This window comes from Stenella coeruleoalba (genome assembly GCF_951394435.1).
Source record: "Stenella coeruleoalba genome assembly, chromosome: X".
NCBI classification, from domain to species: Eukaryota; Metazoa; Chordata; class Mammalia; order Artiodactyla; family Delphinidae; genus Stenella; species Stenella coeruleoalba.
Window position 1 is genome coordinate 26,002,453 of NC_137152.1, and position 23,663 is coordinate 26,026,115.

At 40.5% G+C, this 23,663-nt stretch overlaps 1 protein-coding gene across 24 annotated transcripts in view; it reads left to right on the forward strand.

The window, feature by feature from the left end:
- The window catches only part of DMD (dystrophin), a 2,843,071-nt gene that overhangs the window by 2,778,115 nt on the left and 41,293 nt on the right, over positions 1-23,663 (forward strand). For all 24 annotated transcript variants that reach the window (XM_079909736.1, XM_079909735.1, XM_079909718.1 and 21 more), the window contains 3 exons: positions 1,898-1,963; positions 3,042-3,107; positions 5,822-5,980. In XM_079909736.1, the coding sequence (XP_079765862.1) occupies positions 1,898-1,963; positions 3,042-3,107; positions 5,822-5,980 (291 nt within the window). The remainder of the gene's footprint in view (positions 1-1,897; positions 1,964-3,041; positions 3,108-5,821; positions 5,981-23,663) is intronic.

Consider the following 23,663-nt stretch of genomic DNA (forward strand, 5'->3'; position numbering starts at 1 on the left):
GATTGCTTGGTTATTACGAGTTCTTGAGCTTATGCATGCTGTCTTAGGTGCTGTGTACATTCATAAGAAAAATAACGTGGAAGTATCCTCAAGGCTAAGAATGAAAGCTCTGCATAAGATTTTCTGTTTCAGATTTGATTCAAGTATTTTGCATTTACATGCCTAGCTTTCTCCGTGTAGTTATGCTCCAGGGTCTCATGTGTTCTTCTCTACACTACCAAGGTAGCAACTGTTACAAGGGGAAACACTAATATATTTTCCTCGATGGTGGGCTTTTAGCTTATAAGAAGTATGCAATCGAAAGACTGGTCTGTTCCAGAAGATAGGGCTTATAAACTAAGGAATCCAGGTACTCAGTTATCTCGACCTGCAGTGAATATTTCAAAACAAACGTTAGCATTTTTTTCTAATAATGGGCTGTTCCAGGGTTCTAAGAAATTAGCAGATTATCTCCAAAACTAGAATGAAGATTCACCTGGAAGTCTTTGGATCTGCCTAGTAAATTGGGTAGTCATCCTTCTGTTTCCTCATGACAGTTTAAGCATCTTCGTAATTCATTCCAAATTTGATTATGGTGACACTTGACCTAGACAACTTTGGTTTCATAAATAAGACATTTATCTCTCAGGCAAGACTTCAGTTCCCTGGTTATTTGCTGTAGTGCGCTGTAATCATCTTATGATTGTGTGTCTTCCTTAAGAAGTATAGATTTCTAGCGCATTTCCTATGTAAGCCTAGGTAACTACACGTTTTTCTTTCTTTCTTCTTTTTTTTTTTAATGTAAGAAAAAACAGACATATTCTTCTTAGTGTCCTGACCAAGTCCTTGAATGCTGCTTAGACATTGGACTAAACTAATCCTTACTGAATAGGTTTCTGTTGACTTTTTGATTCATGCCTTTACCTAAGGGCTTTCTGTGTCAGGAGAGAAATGGAAGCGACCTTTCGTCCTATTCCAGTTAAAACAAAAAAGCCCAAGCCCAAACTGGTTTTCAGAACAGATGGATTTTTTCCTAAGGTTAATCTAAAAGATACTATAAAAACTTCAAGGCTAATTAAGAGATCAGATATGAAAAGGTGAAAACATGTCAACCCTACCAAAATTCTCGTCTGTGAAGCCAAAAAAAGTAGGTTTTTATACCCCCAAAGTAAAGAGACTATACCTGCTAATCCTTCTCTCTTGTTTTCCCCTCTGTATATAAGCACACAGTATCCCTAATAAGAAATATTTCCGATATTGACGTCCTATTGAAGTTAGTCATTCTTTTTAAAACATCACATTATAATTTAGGGCCATTGAATTTTGCTTTATGAAGTAGTAATACAGTCCCGCTGCTAAACTGGTACATGTATTCCTTCTTTACAAAATTGCACAAACTGAGACATCTTGATACGTGGAATCTTAAGTAGTCATGGACTGGTGTGGCCTCTTTGGAACTAATATCGTTAACTGCAAATTTACTAGGCAAATGTACAGTTTCCGTTCAATAAGAAGGCAGCTGATAAATGGCACAGGTGTAAACTGTTTAAAATTTTAAACCACATACTGCTAACACAATTTCAGCACTCTAGGATATGAGACGTTACAAGACAGGAGGACAAAATGTCACGTAGAGATTGTCTCCCCCGACCTTTTCTATAATTGAAACTTTCCAGAGAAGTTTTTGATCTCTCTTTACGGCTTTTGAGAAAAGCAGAAGTATGAGAAATCATCTCTCAAACCTGGATTCTAAATACTTGATGATATCTAAGATACAGGAACAGCTAAATGTGTACATTAGCCGTAGTATTAGACTAAAAGCATTCTAGGCCATGTATATAGAACATAACTGTGTGGTGGGGGTTTTTTCTCCATTAATGGATGGTATCTGTGACTAATAACATTTTCTGCCTTATAGGCCTGCCTCGTCCCCTCAGCTTTCACACGATGATACTCATTCACGCATTGAACATTATGCTAGCAGGTATGAGACTAGTTGAATGCCAGGCAAATATTGATTGAAATAACTAACCAAGGAAAGCTAACCTATATTAATTTTAAACGAATCTTTTCTTTTTCCCCAATCTTGTCTGATTTCTACTAATCAGCTTGCCCTCTAACGTGCATGCCATTCCACTGCATGTTGGTTTTGGACACCGATAAGAGCATCAGCGCAGAACAGTCTCCCCTAAACATTCCTGATAGCTTTGTTATGTTTTATATACTGAGCACGTGTAATCAATTGACTTAGAAATCATCTAACCTTCGTAGAAAACTGCTAGACCAGACATAAGTATATGAAGAAATTATACTGTGTTATATAGAGACTATGAAAGCACTGGCTTTCCATTTCTGTGTGTATTTTCCATAATATGCTGTAAAGAAGAGAATCACTCATTTTCCTAATCCCTGGACCTTTCTGTCCCACTTCCTTTGTGTTTGAGGTAACTCTTATATCTAAAAACGAAATTGCTGATTGTAAGATATGCTTGTTAAATAAATCCATAAGAGTTTGGTTCACTTTTAAGTTGTAAAAAGACTTTATTATTGTTTGAGGTGAAGGAGGCGTTTGAAGGTAAAAAGCGGCAGAATGTATAGAGAGCTTACTGTGAATCTATCTTTTATCAATAGTCTAACTGCTGAACATGTTTATCAACCGTAGGAAGTATTAACTAGCTATATATAATTCTGTCTTCAGTGGAAATCTTTAATTGTCTTAAAAAACACATGGGATAGCGTAAAGTACGGAGTGTATTTGTTGTTAGGGAAGCTTTTCTCGTGAAAACAAAGGCCTCTTCTCAGTGAAAGGAAGATCAATCTGTGAAGGAAAAAAATACAACTTCTCTTGTCATCTGCAGCGTAAGTGTAAAGCTACTTAACTAGCTGTGGTCCACCACTCACTGCCTCAGACGGTTAGGCCAACGCACACATCCTTTAATATGAAGGATTCCTTTCTCCTCTTGACATGATTTATCCTTTAGTTTTCAGGAATGTTCGATTAGGTCTTGAATAGATTCTAAGAAGTCACATAAGTTTTAATGAGCTTTTACGTTTTTTATCAGGCTAGCAGAAATGGAAAACAGCAATGGATCTTATCTAAATGATAGCATCTCTCCTAATGAGAGCATGTAAGTATCCTGTCTCTTTTTACAAAATGTTCCTGACCATGAAATTGCTTTGAGGGATTTAGAGGTAGGCTAGCGCAGAAGATAGGAATTAGCGTTTATATTCATTTGATCTTTCAAGGAGACTTTCATTTACTTTTTTTTCTTTAACTCTTGACAACCCGACACAGAATGAGCTCATCCAAATTGTGGCATTATTGGTATTCCAGATGTTCCAAAATGTTCCAAAACATTTTGCCTTACTCTTATTTAATGCCATACTACCACAAATGGCAGGGTCCCAAATACTTAAACTGTATTAAATGTTTAAGCTTTGACCAAACCTGCAGGATGTTTAAAGGGATTAGATATTAATTTTTAAAGCGATGGCTAAGTAGTGTTTTCTCCCCTCGTGGGGAGTAGAACTATAATCTTGGTGTAGTTGCACTGGCATTCCCATATGGTAGGCTAGATGGGCGTTTTCCTTTAGAGATCCTACCTAGTAGATTTTTGTGATTTAGCGTCTTCAAGAGCTAAGTCAAGTGAGGCTATCTTGTGAAGGGTTTCAGAAGAAGGAGTACAAATTGAGGTCACGGTTTTGTAGTGGGATGATGAGCCAGGCCTGTCAAATTTAAGCAAGGCGAGAGAGCGGTGCTCAAAGTGGCGGAGAACACAGCTATGGCAGGGAAACAGAGGCTTCATTACAGAGTAGGGGAAGTATTCACAATAAGGAATCTTGCCGTGAACCAAGAGGCTGAGGTTGGAGGGAGAAGACTGAGAAGCAAATATGGAGGACAAAATAAGGATCTGCTAACTGAATGGATAATTTAGGGAGATGAAATCTAGTCAAGGTACAATAACGTTTTTAGTTTGACAAGTTACGGATGTCTCACCACTTTGTCATAGAGAATCGAGGCAAAGGGAAAATGGTAAATTTATCATATGTAGTTGGTGTGGCAACCCAAAGTCACACTCAGATGAGAAACAGGCTTTATGAGGATTAGACTGAAGGAAGCAGTATCCAAGTGGCATTTATACATAACTGGTTATTGAAGACGTGAGAATAAGTCATCTCTTCTGGTACATAAAGGTGATCAAGGTAATAATAAAGAATAAAGCCAACACTCAGCCATTCATGTATGACTTACGTTACTTAAAAGAAAACAAAACAGCCTTTTCCCCCAAACATAACTATGGTGCATTCTCTTTCTTAGCTGTGGGGAAAAGTATTAATAGTATTAATATATAAACTACTTTGACAGAAAAATATGTAAGCAAAGAATCAACGAAACGTAAACAACCTGAACGATTTGCTTCTTGGGGGCACTGATTTGAATATTAGAAGCTCTAGCACGTTCACGGTAGTTCAAGTTGTACCTGTATAATAATGGCTGCCATTCACTGACTGCCTCAGAAAACAGTAAGAGAAGTTGAATTATAACTATGTGTTGTAATTAAACATGGGAAGTCCTAGCAATCAAACTGCAGAATTGGGGAAGAGAGCTAACAAATTAGGTGGTCACAACTGCTTTCGTTTTATTTTTCAACGAAAGAGGGCATAAAATCCATTTTGACTCAACGTTGGATGGTAATGTCATATCTTAGGGGCAGATCTGGGCAAGTGGTTTGGTAGATTGGTTGACTTCACTTAAATGTTTGTTTTTAACACCCAATAATTATTTTAATTTTAACTTACCAACCAATTATCTGCCTTGATGGACCAAGATCATTTAAATTAGGAGGATTTTTTTCCCCTAAATCTGAAAGTTTTTCAACTCAGAGGACATAGAGATGAGAAAAGGAATTTAAAGGGGTGTGGAGAGGGAAAAATTAACGTATCATCTTACTGATATGTAGCCGGAAGCGAAGGGATTTAGCCTGTCACTAAGAGCAGAATGAAGTTCTTATAACTCGGAGGTACACAGGCTTTTCAGGAGCTGGGGGCGATGCACTCAGAAAATAATTTCTTCTGTGTATGAGAGAGTTCCTAGATACGAGGAAGGATTGCAGCTTCCTCCCAACGTATAAGCCTTTGGCCTCTTTGTTCCCCAAGGTTAGTCTTTGAAAAGCTGCTCTGAGGAATGAGTTGTTCAGTCCTCTTGTATTAGTCACCTTAATGGCTTTTTTTCCCCTGCCAATTTTTGTTTTTCTATCTAAACAATAATTGAATGAAATAGTAGTCATTTTTATCTGTAGTTTCATTATTGTTATCATCCTGCCTCTGTGGGGTTTATAAGTTGAAACTGGCTTACCAAAGCAACACTTTTCACTTGCATTGCTTTCCACTTAAGAAAATATTTACTCTCTTATTTTAAGGGCTTCAGTTTTTTCCTGGTCAGTATCAACAACACAGTGGGTGAGTGAACAGATTGTCTTGACAGGCTTGGTAGCAAAAGCGTTATACAGCCATTATTACGTCTCTTAATGTTTACTAACGATTGATGAAACTGTCAACGTAGAGTCCCAGTATTACTGTCATTCTATCATTCATTTACCCACGTAAATAGGCCAACCAGATTCAATGGAAAATCTGAGCCAGAAACACTTGGAATTGTCACCAACAGGATGGTAGACCACAACTTCAGGAGTATCAAAATGTCTTTAAAAGCAGGAAAAAGGGTCTAATTAATTGTTAAGAGCAAATAACTGTTTCTATTTTTAAAATACACACCCAAGTCCCTGACCCCCAAGGCAAAATAAGGGGGGAAAAAACCAAAACCTTTGATTTTATTTTCCAGAGATGATGAACATTTGTTAATCCAGCATTACTGCCAAAGTTTGAACCAGGACTCCCCCCTGAGCCAGCCTCGTAGTCCTGCCCAGATCTTGATTTCCTTAGAGAGTGAGGAAAGAGGGGAGCTAGAGAGAATCCTAGCAGATCTTGAGGAAGAAAACAGGTGAGTTTTCTTTCTAGCTTTGTCATTGGTATGCAGAGTGCATACACTTGCGCACATAGAAAAGTGCCAGGAATCTTCACTTAGAGTCATTTTATGTCTAATTGTTTTCTCCAATAATCTGTTTAGCTCCGTTTACAGATTCTCTCTCTCTTTTTTTTTTTGTCATCCGAAAGAAGAAAATGAATGCAATAGCATAAGTAAGAACTCATATAGTAGGTGTTAAAGGAATGAATGCAATAGCATAAGTAAGAACTCATATAGTAGGTGTTAAAGGAATGAATGCTGATGGTGGTATTTGATTCGTTGCATGCGTTTCGGAGGCTTTGATTTTATGTTTGAGAATAGAATTTAAGAACAAAGTAGGTCATTTAATTTTATGATGATATGATTTGTACATGTGTTTGGCCATATTATCTATCTCAAAGCATTTGAGCAAGTAGGCTCATTGGTCATATTTGGGAATGAATTAGTTCATCTTAGTTTCCATCATCAAATACAGCGGTCATTTATGCACACTGTCCTAGCAGATTAGTGAGACAATTCCAGTTGTCAGTCATCACCTGAAAAACATGTCCATGGAACAAGAGCAGAAATTATAAAAGTAAAAGAAAATTTCCTAATGACTGCACAGAGGACAAAGATGTAAAAATCTGGTATATTGTGGGATGTCAGGATAATGCAAATCATTGGACTTTTACTTTTGTATTACGTTTATTATATCACAGGTCCCTTGGTTAAGAAAGGCTTTCGCACATGATCACTTCTAACTCAGTGTGCCTTCCTTAGACAGATGCCACCAGGCGAGTCTTTAAAGAGCAAATGCTCAAACCTGTGGGACTTGAGTACTTTCATCTCTTTGGTTTAGCCCAAGGCACAAGGACCTCTTAATCGAGGCAACACAGTATGTCTGAGAACCAGTGCCCTCGGGGAGTATGTCACCTCAAGATGAAAAGGCTAATTGCCATTCATCCATTGCTTTCTCCTGCCACTGGCCTCTTTCTAGCTCTCTGTACCTCTGACCTACGGCCAGAGCTCCTTATCTGGTCGGCTTCCCTTTGTCTCTTTCTCGCCCCTCCAATAAATCCTCCATGCTGGCTGTAGTTGTGCATCTCTCCAGAACCAAGACCCAGCATGGCATTGTTCCTTCACTGGATTTCTGCATTGTTTAAAAAACCTAGCTGCTCAGCTGGGCATTTTAAACCTTCCACAGTTTTCTCTTGACCTGCTTTTTACAACTTCATCTTCTTTTGTGCCTGTTGTGGCTGCTGTTTCTGAATGCATCCTGCTCTCATCCACCTTCCGGGTCGAGCTCAAGCTTGCGTCCCAGCCTAGCTACTAACCCCCATCGCTCCACTGCCACAGCTGGCAAAGGAGTCCTTCCCATCCTCCATGCCCTTGCTCAGAATGATTTTCCCCACAGAGCCCTGTTAGATCCCGGCATTTGCAAGTAATCTATCATTTGACTGTGTTCTCAGAATACTTTGGACCTTTCTCAGAGACCTGTGTTTCAGTTTGCTTTTTGATCAGTTAATTCCCAATGCTTCCCTCTAATGGAGACAGTGAATGCCTTTGGAATAAGGCCTGTGTTTTAATCCTCTTAATGTCCCCTATGGTACCTAGCACGGTGTGACTATTTAATGGGTTCTCCAGAAATGTTTGGTAAAAGCCTGAGTTAAGAATACAGAGGGGATGCCACACACATACCATTCAGGAGGTAATACTGAACATTCTGTGGGTTTGGGCCTTATTTGTAAGACTGGCAATGAACATCATGGTAGATAAAACCTTTCCCTCTACTTTATTGAGTACCATTAGTATTCATTTATGTTAAGTGTTTAATTATTTTAGGGGTCAAAGTCAAATAGGAAGAAAAAGTTGGTATTGGCATTATAAATAGAATTTGATGTTACCCAGGAATAGAAATATTTTTGTACAATATGATTGTCCACTGTGTAATGTATCTTTCCATTTCATTGGTCAAGAGTTCTGTCTCGGTTATTATTACTACACTTGCCCTCCACACCCTGACGACCAGGCCAAAGAGTGCTGGTGAAGAGTACTTGGAACTATCATTTGTATATCATTTCGTCATTTTCAGAGCACTTTAATGCATTTTGGGTCATTTAATCTTCCTAAAAGCTCTGTGTAGAAGATGGATGAGAAAATGCAGGTTCAGAGAGGTTCAAACGGCTTGACCCAAATTTCACAATCAACCAGTGGCAGAAGCAAATCCAGATCCAGATTTTCTGACTCAAAATAGCCAACTGTGCCTTGCACCAGAGCCTAAAGAAGAGTCATCCTATGTAAATATCATTTATGTAGAACTGTGGCACATTCCATGGAATGTACCTTTACTTGAGGGAATATTTTTAGGACTACATATGAACAAACCTGTCCATCGACTTGTGGTACAGTGATCACCAGTTTACCCTGAAAGGTATCCAAGACCGACCATTCCCCAGGAATGACATGGTTTATTCTCTGAAAGAAAGAAAAAATAAATTGCACCAGGCTGCTTAGAGCTCCAAAATGAAGAATCTGGTACTGGTGCACGTCTTTCTGTAAGTTATCTTGACCCTCAAGTAAAGGTCAGGATGAGCTTCCTTCTTTCTCTCTCTACTTTGTCAGATTTTCACTTCCTACCAAATCCCAAGAAACGTCTCTGCAGAGCTCCCCTCCTGAAGGTAGCCTCTGGTTTTCTTTGCTCTGTCCTCTCCTGTCTTCCTGCAGTTCTTCTCAAAGAAATTCAGAGCCGTAGCTTTGTCTTCATGATCCTTGAGTTCAGTGTTGCTTAAAGGAGCCTGTAATTCACCATTTCCTTTCCTTCCTCTCAGAGAACCCGGGAGGTCATTAGATGTCCCCTGTCCGTGCCCGCCAACCTAGCTGTATTTCTCTAGTCAAATTGGCTACGTAATTTGACAAACACAAGCAGACATTTAGAGCAAATGGGAAAGGATATTTAAAACTGAGAGCATCCCATGTCCTTTGGACACACGTCTGTGTGTACTTTGTGTTCCTTTATCCTGTAGCAAGGGCTTATCTCCAAATGACATTAGGAAGGGCAAGAGGCTTGAAAAGATCCCCATTCCTGACTAGATGTTTACTGAATTCTGTTATTCGTGACACCTCCGCACCATCCCCTTGGAAAACAGAAATTGGCTAATGAGGAAGTGTCTCAAGGATATCTTATCTCTGTCTTTCGAATTCCATTTCTCCCAGTTGTTGCCACCTAGCATTCAATACATATTTGTTGAATAAGTTAATGAACAAATGAATTGAAATGAAGCTGAATTTATTTTCATTGTAGCACTCATGCATGTGCTTTTGGCTAAAATTCTTTTTACGTCCTAATTTCGTAGAGGAAAGCCTTTTGAAAGCTTTTCTTGTGCTTGCTTTTCAGAATACTTCGCATTTTCAAACTTCTTTGATGAGCACCAAGCCTTGCTTTGTCATAAATTTAGAATGTTCAGAATTCGTTTTCCGAATCCTAAGCCCCGCGTGTCTCCCCCCACTGGCTTTCTCTGATTCTTGGCTTTTGCCACAAAGATAAGGCGAAAGCTCTGAGCAAAAGCTAAGTCTGCCTCTCAGTTTTCTCGATAGGGTCTCGTAAATTTGGGTGACTAGTGACTTATACGGTCTTTAACGTTTCACTTCTGCATAATGTTTCTCCCTCATACCACAGATAATTCTGATTCACCTGTTCGGTCGAGACCAGTTGGATGTCGAGAATTTGCTCTATTGTGCGTCCTTAGCATTGCACACTCCAAGTTCGCTTTTGTCCTGCGTACAGGCCAGCCTGCAATCTGCTGACTTAAATCTGTAGTGACAAATTTCGATGTATTTTTCTCTGCACTAAGTGAACTCAGACTTGCTCTGAAATTCTAGGTATGACCCTAGCAATGAAAAGGTAGCCCTTATGAGAGACAAGACCTCATCGTCATTCTGCTGCCTGCGCATCAAATTGATTAGATTGTTCCCACGTCTAAAAGGAGGGTAAATACTAAGCTGATTTACTGTGAAGTCTAAAGTTAATTAGAATTGTTAGTAGATGTTTTATGACGACAGAGGATTCTGAATTTTTAGTACCCGCTAGGTACCTTTCATGTGTCTTGTTGTTGGGCAACCAGTCACGATGCAGCCTAAGTGTGAGTTTTCCCTTGATCCTTTTCACTCCTCCAGTGGCTATGCAGGATTGTAAATGTTATATTCAGAAAAACTCTAGATGGGCTACTTACACCACTGAATTAAACTAACTGGCGATCGTCATCCCGGTGCTTTCCCTTGTAAATGACGTGATGACTGGGCCCGGGGCTCATAGTTTTCAATCTTCACAGTCTCAGGACGTCTTTATCCCACGTTCCTTCCTTTGGTCTTTGTGTGAGTCTCACGTGATGGTGAGGAGATGGCCAAGATGAAGGGAAGCCGAAGCGGGTCAGGAGTGGGCATTCCGAGCTGAGCGAGGAGCATAAACAAAGGTGTCAGGAGGGACAGCACAGGCTGCTTGGGAAACCGCAGACAGTTGCGCGACCTCTGTAATAAGGCAGGAAATGGGAGCAGATGAAGCCGGACAGGTCGGCAAGACCAGGTGGGGAATGACAAGACCAGGTGGGGAGGGACAAGGACGCGGTGCGGTGCTGTGGGGGGGCCTCCTCATGTAGTACAGGGAGCCTCCCGGGGGTGAGCCAGGAGCGATGCTGTTAGACTTACACTTACATGTGTGACTCGGGCAGCTGGGCGGAGGTTGGGGGGACTTTGAAGAGCACAGGCCTGGAAGAAGGAAGTCAGATGGGGAGGGAGCATGGAAGCCCAGGAAGGAGATGATAAGGGCCCACAGGAGGGTATTAGAAATGGGGAGGATGGGCTGAATCTGAGGGATATTTTAGGGGAGGGGAGGGGCGGGGCTGTTTGGCTGGCTGGTTGGGCGGATCTGGGGAGGGAAGGAATGAACCCCAGTTCTGGCGGGTGCAGGGCGAGACCACGGTTGTTGGCAGCTGGGACTGACAACTCAGGAAGAGCGGCAGCAGGGTCGTCCTTCAGTTCAGCAGGATTTACAGAGGGCCTTCCTCAAGGTCAAGTAGCTGGAAGATGGTGAATGGGGTGCAGGAGACGTTGAGTTTGAGGTTCTGGTGGCATACCCACGGACAAATGTCTGACGGTGGGAAATGGAACTCTGAAGCTGGAAGGAGGGGTGTGGGCCAGTGATAACAGATCTGTGAGTCCCCAGCTCATAACTGGTAGTCGAAACTGAGAGTCAATTTATCTACCCAGGGAGCACGTGGCAGAAGGGGAACAATGGGCTTGGTAAAACTCTAATAGATGTAAACATTAAAATGTTTATAGAAGTCACTTTATTGTTTAATAGGTAATCCATGCACATTATATGAAATCCAAAGGGTTTAAAAGGCATATAAAGATAGTGGGTCTTTCTCCAACCTTGTCCCCTGGCTGTCGTGCTCCCAGCGGTGGGGGCTGCCCGCTTTACTTCTTTCTCATGTAATCTTTCAAAGATACTCTCTACATACGCAAATATTTTTGTGGTTGTTGGAATTATTTCACACAGTACCATGTAGTGTTCACTCTGGTCTTTTCGTTCTACTTAAAGATCCCTAATTACACACGCTGGAGGAATATCCCAGAAGAAGAGGGGAAGAGAGCTTGGGAATGATAGCATTTTCCCAGAGGAGGCAAGAGGGAGAGGGGCACAAGGACACAGGAGGAGGCATGGTTTTGAACGGGAGAAGGGCCACCTCTGAAAATCATGTTGTAGGTGACGAAGCCGGGGTAAGGAATGGGGGTGGGGAAGATAACAGTGAATGTCAACTGTCCAGTACACATCATTGGGAATCAGTAGAGACTGATGCTCATAGCTGGTCTACACATTTTTTTAAGTTGAACTGGGGGGAAAAGAGTCGTGTATGAGAAAGTTAATGAATCTGGGCCCTCATGCCACTTGGCAATACGAGCCCCCAAAACACAGGGCTGCAGAGCCTTTTTAGAGAAAGGGAGCTACTTTTCTCATATAAATCAAACCGACAAGGTCTTTCATGGCCCGAGAAGCTGCCGTATGAAGAGAAGCTGAAGGGCATACCCACTGCATTTAATAAGGTGTGCAGGAGTCAACCGCCCCCGCTCTAGGCAGGCAGGGACGACAGTTACATGGGGCGGGGTCACCATGATTCCCAGGCTCAGTTTCTAACTAAGCCACCCAATAGCTACATTTCCTTCAGTGTATCCTGAGTTAACCGAAGCCTGTGGACGGATGACCCGAGTTCTCCCTCTTTTTAACTGTCTTGTTATACTAAATGTATTAACGTTGCCTTAAACCTTTTCGGGGAGCAGCATGAGGTTTTCTTTTTTAGAAGAACATTTTATTTTTCACAGTAGAGACAGTTTGAATATTCATATTATGAATTCTCTGTAAACACACAAACAAAATTTAACTTGGAATACAGGTAGCCACGTATAATCTTTTTTTTTTAATTGAAGTATAGTTGATTTACAAGATTGTGTTTCAGATGTACAGCACGGTGATTTGGATATATATGTATGTGTATATATTTTTTCAATTCTTTTCCATGATTGAATATAGTTCCCTGTGCTATACAGTAAATCCGTGTTGTTTATTCTGTATATGGTGGTGTGTACCTGTTAATCCCGTACTCCTAATTTACACCTCCCCCCTCCCCTTTGGTAACCATAAGTTTGTTTTCTACGTGAGTCTGTTTCTGTTCTGTAAATAAGTTCACTTGTACTCTTTCTTAAATTCCACATATGAGATATATAATATTTGTCTTTCTCTGACTTCATTTAGTATGATACTCTCTACGTTCATCCATGTTGCTGCAGATGGCATTAGTTCATTCATTTTTATGGCTGCGTTATTCCATTCTCTGTGTGTGTGTGTGTGTGTGTGTGTGTGTGTATGTGTGTGTATGTATCTGTATACACATGTGTGTGTGTATACACACGCACACACACCCCACATCTTTATCCATTCATCTGTTGATGGACAACATCATGAAGTTTTAAGTGCAAATGCTCAATCTATTTAAATGGGGAATATGTTTTTTAAAGACTGGAGTTATCACTCGATTTTAGGGTCCTCTGTCTTAGATGTCTTGGAAATCATAACAAAAACTCGTCTGGTGAGTTTAGATCTTGGCATAGGAAATTGGATAGTCATGAGGACTGCTTCATCCCACAGAAAAACTGACGTACCCCTCTGGTGATAACAGTATTCACAAGTTATTGGTACAGCTGCCATCTTCCTAGAGCAAGCAGGATAAAAGCTGAAGTTCTTACAATCCAATTTCCCTTTTTAGATCCTCCATGAAGACCCTCATCCTTCTTTTGGCTTTTGTTACCAGACCATCCTGCTACAGTAGAACTGACTGTAGTCTTAACTTTCTTTAGTTACTTTCCAGGCCTGAGGATATCATTCCATTCAATTCAACAGCTAGTTAGTGAATGCTTAATGTGTTTTTCAAACAGGACTACAAAGAGGAATAAGCCTTGGTTCTTACCCTCATGGGGCTCAAACTTTAATGAAAAGACATTCAAATATAAACAATTATAACCCAGTGTTACAAGTGCTCTGAGGGCACAGAGGTGAATGACTAATTCTGTCGGAGGGATTGGGGAGACTTTCACAAAGGGAGGTGAACATAAAGGCTGAATAGCAGTTTTCCAGGCTGAGAGAGGGCGTAAGGTTGAGCCTTGCAGACTGTTGGGGCAGTGAGTTATGTGTGGCCAGAGCACAGGATGAAGAGAACGAGAGAGTAGTGGAATGGTAGGTGGAGACCACTGTTTAAAGGGCTTTACATGTCAGACAAAGGAGTTTGGACTGTATCCTATAAACAGTTGAACAGTGAAGGCTTTGTGAGGAGGAGAAGATTTAGCAAAATAGTTGTAAGCAGGGAGCTAAAGCCATGGAGATTGGTAGAAGGATAGTGCAACAGTTCATTGAAATACGGCCAGGTTCTTAACTAAGGATCTCTTAGGCAAGTGAAGAAGTGATAGAGAAATGGGAAGTCGCTGGGTGAATGAGGCCAGGGCAGATGGGAGAGGAAGGAATTGGGTGGTATGAAATTTTTTATCAGGGAACTGGGAAATGGTCATTAAAAAAACAATATCAATAACAACATAGCACACCCAAGAAAAGCTACTGATTGGCCAAGGTCAATGGATAGAGAAAAAGAACTATGTATTGCGCATGCTGAGTTCTGTTTGCCCAAGGAGATTCAAGTGGAAATTTCCTATATTGATCTTATGTATTCACTTTCCAAAAAGGATTTTAAAAAAAAAAAACATAGCAGTAAGATTCCTGTAGTAGAAATAGTAAATCAGTGAACGTAGTGGGGATTAACTTAGTTGATATAATTGAGCTTCAAATTTAGTTTGAGGTTCCCTGCAGGCAGGGGGAATAAGAGGAAACAATGATTTGTCTATCTCTCAATATTGGATGAAGGAAGCGTGAAACTTTCTAAGGAAACAGCGTAGTTTTCCTGGTTCTAAATAACAGTAACAGCAAAAACAAATAGCTGTCATTTGAGTGCTTGCTGTGGACCAAACCTGTTCTGAGTATATGTAAGATCCTATTCAATCCCCACAACAACCCTATGAACGAGAGGCTGTTTCCCAAATAAAGACTCCATGACACAGGGTATGAAGGACACGCCACACGGCTAGCAAGGAATAGGGCCTGGATTCAAACTCAGGCATTCCTGGACTCTTAGACAGTGTTAATGCTTGGTGTGATTACTGGCTAGTCTCCTTATCGATATTTTTATAACAAAGACAGAAGGAAATTTTATGTGGCTGCTTCTAGTAGCCTTTGATAATTGTGGAAAGCTTGCCATTAAAGACCAAAGAAATGATGACAGTTCTCCATGGATAAAGGTCACTATTGCCCAAAATGTGTTCTATAACATACCTCTGAGATACTCTAAAAAGACTGATTCTAAGGACAGATAAACTTTGGAAGTGCTTGTACTGGAAAGTGTTGATTAATTTGCGTTTGCATTGAAGAGTCCAGAAGTAAAGAAACATGATTAGCTTTGTCTAACCCAGTGCTGGTTACACATACTTGACCTCAGCCCAGTTGTACTGTTCTGTGGAACTCACTTTGGTAAGAAATACAAGTCTGTACTAATGTCTCTGAAAATGAAACCTGGATTTTTCTCACAAAAGTAACTTCTGATTTTCTCCAGTAGTAAAGCCCTACAACCCGAGAGACAAAATGATTTAGTCTGGAAAAGTCAAAGATAGGTATTAAATCATCTCCTGTAAGAAGAGATAATTCTATGAGGTCTTTTTGTGGAACATCCCACAGTGAGTGACCTGGCTTTCCCATCAAACCACAAAAAAGCATTTCCACCAATAACTTGACAAAATTAATTTGCTATATGGAGCTCTTAATTGTTGTTAACTGATTGAATTTCGATGGATGTCTACCAAACACAGGAACTTTTGCTTCTATAACAATTACTGTTGGATTTTGCTGCGTAAGTTGTTAGATGCGAAGGCCAGTTGTTACTTGAGGCCTCTCCTGGGTTGTGATATAAAAGTGTATTACCAACACATGGGAAGATATTAGCAGGAATGCAGGTGTAACAGTCATCTCAATGACAGATTAAGGTATGCATTTTGAAGATGTGTAGCTCGTGTATGGTCCTGTGTAATGCTACTTGAGGAAGCTGATTGCTTTTCTGGCACTGAAATGTTAGAGGAAGGATCAGTGATGAGTCTATCAACCTTGTGTGGCTTGGTACTTAGCAAGTTTAAGTTCACAGAACCCATGGCTAATGGAGACATCCAGGAGACTGTTGAAAAGACAGGTCTGGAGTCTAGAAGAGAAGCCTGGACTGAGGAGTAATGGGTTGGGGAGGTTGGGTCTTGGGTGTAGAGGAGGTGGAAGCCTAGCGAGAGGACAGGGTCCTCTTAGGAAGAGAACACGTGTGGAAAGAAGACCAAGGACCTCCTGGTGTACTTGATTGTAACTGGCTATGCCCAGTTCTCCACCAGTAGCCCAGATAGAAATGGTTTCCTGGTTTGTATTACTTACGTAAATGGATGACTTCTGCAGATGACCAAACCCTTTTTTATTTTCCTGCTATGTGGATAATTAAAGTTGACCTCTTTCTGTATCTCCAAATTCTGGGTTACCTTTTGGTACCACTCCGTCTGCTATCTACAATTTATAAGTAAACCCATATGATCCTTTTCCTGTAATTTCCTAGTAAATCAAAGTGATTATTTCAAAGATAGAAATAACCTATATTCTTAGCTTAAACACTGAGCATAATTCCCAGTCCTTTTGCATTAGTGTAAGGTTTGTCACCATGGAACTAAACAATATCCCACACGCTAGAAGGTGAGCTCTTGAAGGGTAAGGGACTGTGTCTCGCATATGTTTCTCTCTATAGTGCTGGTGTAGGCTTTACATGTTGATTCAATTAATGGATAAATGTCCTTTGGAGTTTTCTTGTTCCCTGCCAGATTTCTTGGCTGGTTTTTCTACATCTGTGACTCTATTTCTGTTTTGTCAGTAAGTTCATTTGTATCATTTATTTCAGATTCCATATATAAGCGATATCATATGGTATTTGTCTTTCTCTGTCCGACTTGCTTCACTCTGCATGACAGACTCTAGGTCCATCCACGTCTCTACAAATGACCCAATTTCATTCCTTTCTATGGCTGAGTAATATTGCATTGTATATAAGTACCACATCTTTTTTTTTTTTTAACATCTTTATTGGAGTATAATTGCTTTACAATGGTGTGTTAGTTTCTGCTTTATAACAAAGTGAATCAGTTATACATATACATATGTTCCCATATCTCTTCCCTCTTGCGTCTCCCTCCCTCCCACCCTCCCTGTCCCACCCGTCCAGGCGGTCACAAAGCACCGAGCTGCTCTCCCTGTGCTATGCGGCTGCTTCCCACTAGCTATCTATTTTACGTTTGGTAGCGTATATATGTCCATGCCACTCTCTCGCTTTGTCACAGCTTACCCTTCCCCCTGCCCATATTCTCTAGTAGGTCTGTGTCTTTATTCCTGTCTTCATCCCACATCTTTTTTTATCCATCCATCCGTCGATGGACATTTAGGTTGCTTCCATGTCTTGGCTATTGTAAATAGTGCTGCAGTGAACATTGGGGTGCATGTATCTTTTTGAAGTATGGTTTTCTCTGGATATATGCCCAGGAGAGGGATTGCTGGATCATATGGTAGTTCTATTTTTAGTTTTATGAGGAACCTCCATACTGTTCTCCATAATGGCTGCACCAATTAACATTCCCACCACCAATATAGAAGGGTTCCCTTTTCTCCACACCCTCTCCAGCATTTATTGTTTATGGAGTTTTTAATGATGGCCGTTATGACTGGTGTGAGGCAGTACCTCATTGTAGTTTTGATTTGCATTTCTCTGATAATTAGTGATGTTGAGCATCTTTTCATGTGCTTTTTGGCCATCTGTATGTCTTCTTTGGAGAAATGTCTGTTTAGAACTTCTGCCCATTTTTTGATTGGGTTGTTTGGTTTTTTGACATAGAGCTGCATGAGCTGTTTGTATATTTTGGAGATTAATCCCTTGTTGGTCGCTTTGTTTGAAAATATTTTCTCCCACTCTGTGGGTTGTCTTTTATATCATTTTCCACTGGACTGAAAACACTGAAGTTGTTTAGGTTAACCCAGACTTGAACATTTCCTGGGCTTATTTTGGGGCTCTCTTTTAAATTCATTGTCTGAAAATACTGAGAAGTGTCTGCATACATAATTCTGCAGGCATGTACACAGCGTCTTTCTCTTATGTACACGGTTAAACTTGATTCCTCCATAGTAGGAGAGAGCATTAGAAAATTATTGATTTCATTGGGGAAATAATCTTTTTTGCTGTGAGAAATAATATTTTGAATTTAGAACCTTTTTTTTTTTTTTTTTTTTTTTTTTTTTTTTTTTTTTGCGATACACAGGCCTCTCACTGTTGTGGCCTCTCCCGTTGCGGAGCACAGGCTCCGGACGCGCAGGCTCAGCGGCCATGGCTCACGGGCCCAGCCGCTCCGCTGCATGCGGGATCTTCCCGGACCAGGGCACGAACCCGTGTCCCCTGCATCGGCAGGCAGACTCTCAACCACTGTGCCACCAGGGAAGCCCTAGAACGTATTTTTTATAAGAGCTTTATCAAGATATAATTCACATACCATAAAATTAACGCATTTAAAGTGTATATGTCACTGGTTATTAGTGTATTCACAGAGCTGTGCAACCATCGTCACATAAGCAATTTTAGAACAATTTCCTCACCCCAAAAAGAAACCCCATACCCATTTTCAGTCACTCTCCATTTCTTCCAAAACAACCGCACCCCAGCCCTAGACAGTCACTAATCTTCTTTGTTTTATATGGATTTGCTTCTTCTGGACATTTCATATAAATGGAATAACACAATACATGGTCTTTTGTAAGTGGCTTCTTTCACGTAGCCTAATATTTTAAAGGAACACCTGTGTTGTAGCATGTATTAGTACTTCATTCTTTATTACTGAATGATATTCTATCGCATAGAAATACCACATATTAAAACATTCATGTGGCAGTTGATGGACATTTGAGTTGTTGCCACTTAATGGCTATTATGGATAATTCTGCCGTGAACATTTGTGCACGAGTACTGGGACTTACTTTAAAGAAATGATCCTGTAGTTTCTGTCATTGTAATAGAGGAGACCGTGGGATCAAATATGGCAAGAGTATATTGCAGGGCATGCCAGGAAGTGAAAAATAGGCCATCAAGATAAACTTACTGGGAGAATTTAAGGCCAAGTCTTAACTACTCGTGAGGGATTCAAGCCAGGACACACAAAGCCTAAAATTATGCTTCCCCTAGAGACTGTTACAGCGTTTTGCTGACCACAAACAATGAAAGTTTAATATTTTACTGTATTTGTCTGAAAACTGAAACACACTTTTCCCAATGGTACTATTCCTGGAGACTAGACTTCCTCACTTCTAAAACCTTTCCAGTCCTAGTGTGCTTTGTGTATGGTTAAGACTAGTCACGGTCATATTTGTCTTGGGTTTTGTCTGTCTGCTTTCTTTCCAGGTATAACAGGATTTTTTTGAATGAATTCTTCTCTTCTTGTGTTGAACTTTTGATTAATACATTTATTCTTGGACAATACTGTGTTAGTCCTTGATCAGGAATTTGTGAAAAAATATCTCACTCATTGAAGATTAAAAAAAAAACTAAAGCCCATTAATACTGTCAGGTTCTGTCTCATGGAGCTCAAGCAAGATATAGATCACTATGTCAAGGTGTCAAGGGCAAATCCTGAGAATAGAGTATATGTGAGTACATTAACCCTGTAGACTTGGTCTGAACAGTTTATTACAGCAGTAATCTGTGGACAAAATTTTATCATTCTGTCACATGCCTAGCAGATTTGGTGGAATCTAAGGAAATCTCGTCCTAGTGATCTTAGCTCAGTGATTTCATTTTGCCCAGATGCTCAGCTGTGATACACTTTACTATAGCACAGATGATGGAAAATATACAATTCCCAGATTCTGGGGTAGCTACAATCATGACTGGGGAGGGGGGGCAAGAATTAAAGAGCGCAAATGGTGAATCAGTCTCTAAGCGCTCACGCTCTCCCTTTCCCTCTCTCTCTCTCTCTCTCCCTCTCTCCCTCTCTCCCTCTCCCTCTCTCTCTCTCTCTCTCTCTCTCTCTCTCTCTCTCTCTCTCGCTGTCTCTATATATATATTCTGCCAAGTTCAGTGGGTGTTATTAGATTGCTTTTATTTCAGACAATTTAAGTGCTTTCCTTTGGTAAGAAGCTTTCGGCACACCTGAGGTTCCAAATCCAAAGAGTACACAATATAGAGGAAGAAGTCATAATAATTATGAACACTTAGATTGGGCTGGGTCTGGTTCTAACAAAGTTGTACATAGGGAATGTAGACCGCACTGGCTCGCTGAACCTCCTGGTGGGGTGAGTGCTTAGGTCAGTTGCCCAGCCTCAGCAGCTGGCAGAGCCTGGCTGTGAATCAAGGTCTTTCTAACTCCAGAACCGTGCTCTCAAACCCTGTTCCAATTCCCACCTCAGCCGTGGGTGATAAAAGGCACCAAAAAGGCAATGTGTCCAAAAAAACTTCTCGTATTTTTCTTTACTTGCTTCAACATCACTTTTTATAAGTAAATGTATTTATTTTTTTGGCTGCCTTGGGTCTTTGTTGCTGCGTGTGGGCTTTCTCTAGTTGCGGCGAGCGGGGGCTACTCTTCGTTGCAGTGGTTTCTCTTGCTGTGGAGCACTGGCTGTAGGCACGCGGGCTTCAGTAGTTGTGGCACACAGGCTCAGTAGTTGTGGCGCAATGGCTTAGTTGCTCCACCGCATGTGGAATCTTTCCGGACCGGGATCGAACCTGTGTCCCCTGCATTGGCAGGCAGATTCTCAATCCCTGCGCCACCAGGGAAGTCCTGCTTCAACATCGCTTTTAAATGCAGATATCACTGGAAGAAATGGTACATTATTATAAAATCCCAGTAAGGTTTATTCAGTAGGAAAGGGGTTGGAATTTAAGAGCTCTACATGCATTACAAGGGGACAATGTTAAGAGAAGAGGATTAGAAACAAGAGCCTGGGGGGGGGGGGTTCCTGCCATTTTTACTGTTTTGCTTAAGGCAGACCTAAAATATGCATATTTTTACTTCCCACCCTGTGAGCGGCTCCATAATTAACACTGGTAGTGCCAAGGCATATTAATGTCTCTTTCCATCTAGTTTAGGGGTATTTTTGACTTTGTGTTTGATAAAATTTTACAGTATAGCTTTAAATATTTTAATTATAATTGAAAAAGGCTTTGTGCAATTTCCAGTTTTTAAAATACCTCACGCCTGCGAAATTTGTCTTTCCCTTTTTTTTTTAGAAACTGCTAATTTGCTAGATTTATAGTTGCTGTAATAGTTCTGTGTGATTTACTACATTTGCCTGAATCCAGATTGGTGGATATGATTTAGCTGCTTTTAACACTGTATGAGGGTAAAGCTAGATTTCTCTGGGCCTAATCTTTTTAGATGCAGACCTTTGTAGTTGTTCCCACTTTATGAAACGGATCCTGTGTGTGCTCATGCTTTGATATACAGTTTAATGTATAAGACTTGTTAAGACAGTGATCACTGGAAAGTGGTCTTCAATGATATAATTACACACAGTACGGAAGTTCCATTTAAAGAGTACATGACCTACATTGAAAACACTTGGTTGACATCAGTAAATTAATAGAACTTACACAAAGATTCTTGTAATGTTCTTTATTATAACTAGCATGTAGCTTGTTAGGATTGCTAGAGGGACCAGGTGCTTTCATGTTTTCAGCAGGTAGAGGTAAGGCCAATTTGATTTCTCTCTCTCTCTCTTTTTTTTTTTTTTTGATTTGTTTCTTATATCCATTAGCTAGTTAGGAAAAAATTTTTAATGTAAATTTGTATCTGGACAACCACATTTATACACATGATGACATAAAATTAATCAGATACAGCTACATAGTTGTAGAATGGAGGGATTTTTTTAAGCTCTATGGAGAGTAAGAAATTAATAATGGATGGGAGACTTTTTTTTTTTTAGCAAGACTGGCTGCAGGAAGAAATTGTGACAGAAACCATGTGAAGTGAATTTGAATTCGTGTTCTTTAGGGAGCTACCAGAGAAATATAATTTACAAGATAATCAAGAACCTAAACAGATTCTCTGTGGAGTCATTGTCTGATCCCTGACATATATTCATCTACGTTGAAATGACTCCACAAACACCGTCTAACAATTAGAGAATCAATAGGGGTGAAACGTACATGTATAACTTCAAGAAAAGCAAAATATATATCTGTAACAAACAATATAAATTGACAGCCAACTGTTAAAATGAGCAGATTATGTACTTGTGGTTAAGGTTTAAAATGACTCACCCTGGAACAGTGTTATCTCACTGATCTTTTATGGAAATGATATCCCCTATGTGCTTTATAAATACCGCATCTAAAAATATCCAGCATTACGATGTACTTTAAAAGGTACTGGCATAGAAGTTGTTAAATTTAAGAAAATGACTTAGTTCATAAGGGTTAACTGCCTTCATTTCCCAGCCCCTAACACTGCTCTGTAACCATGACCACATTTATTAGGAAATGTTTAGTAAAAGTTATCTCTAATTCAACTCTTTTTTTTTAAGCTTTTTTAAAAATTAATTTTATTTTTATTTATTTTTGGCTGCGTTGGGTCTTCGTTGCTGCGCGCGGGCTTTCTCTAGTTGCGGTGAGCGGGGGCTACTCTTCGTTGCGGTGCACAGGCTTCTTACTGCGGTGGCTTCTCTTGTTGCAGAGCACAGGTCAAGGTGCATGGGCTTCAGTAGTTGCTGCACCCGGGCTCAGTAGCTGTGGCGCGCAGGCTCAGTAGTTGTGGCGCACGGGTTTAGTTGCTCCGCGGCATGTGGGATCTTCCCGGACCAGGGCTCAAACCTGTGTCCCCTGCAGTGGCAGGCAGATTCTTAACCACTGTGTCACCAGGGAAGCCCTAATTCAACTCTTTGCACATCAGTTTTTCTTGGTAATCTTCATCAAAATTTATAAATACCTGTAAAAGAGAACTTAGACTCAAGTCAAAGAACTTTGTATTTTACTTGGTTTCTGGCCAAGATACCTCCTTTTGAGCTATTTCGGGTGCTATTTCTGGCTTTTCGAACCTTTGGCATGACAGCTTGTCCTGCCTCAGAGCTTCAGGAAAAAAACTATTCCCTCAAAATAAATGTTTGTTATTGAGCTCAATAGAAGTTTTATGTATGCCACGTATTTGTTTAGGGGAGGTCACTTGTTTGGTTCACTGAACCCTGTTCTGGTAAATTTAGATTTGAACGAGTACTGTGGGAACCTTGACCGTACATTTACAAAATCAACATGTCCTGGTAGGCTTCTGATTAAGATAAGGTTAGCTTTTGCTTTAAGGCATCTTCTTCTCCTACCATTTGTGCAGTGGTAGGTAATATATGGAGTGAAAAAAATTTAAAAGCCATAGTTGGGCTTGAAAACAAGATGAACATTTCTGTGGACCAGAAATGGGGAGTTGGGGGGAGGGGGAGTGCAGGACGTGGTGAGCAGTGTGTGGGGCTCACACGCTGGTCAGTGGACTTTCAACTCCTGTTGGAATAACAGGAATTAAAATTCTCCTCACCAGGTCAGGGCTCAGAGCCAGATTTGAAATCAGGGTCCTGCCAAAACACACCTGGAGAGAGACAGACACATACTCACTTATATTTGAAAGGAAAATGAAAAAGAGAACCATTTGGACTGCAGCAGGGGACTACAGCTTATATGTATGTAGCCATGGACCTAATGCATAGAACCTAGGGAAGAAGTGAGAAGTATGGCTGAGAAAGGGGAGCATCACAGCCTTGAAGCCAGGACCTGAACCATGCTGCCTGGTGATGAAATTAGCAATAACTGCATTCATATCACTCAATGTAGGAGCTTCAAACTACCAATATAAGATCTAGCCCTAGACTAGAGGCCCTGAGACCCTGCTGCCTGAGTGGAAACAGCCATAAAACCACTTCACAGAGAACTGTCAGTTCACAAGGAGAGAGAAATAGAATGGAGAACACGAAATATAGCAGAAAACACACTGTATC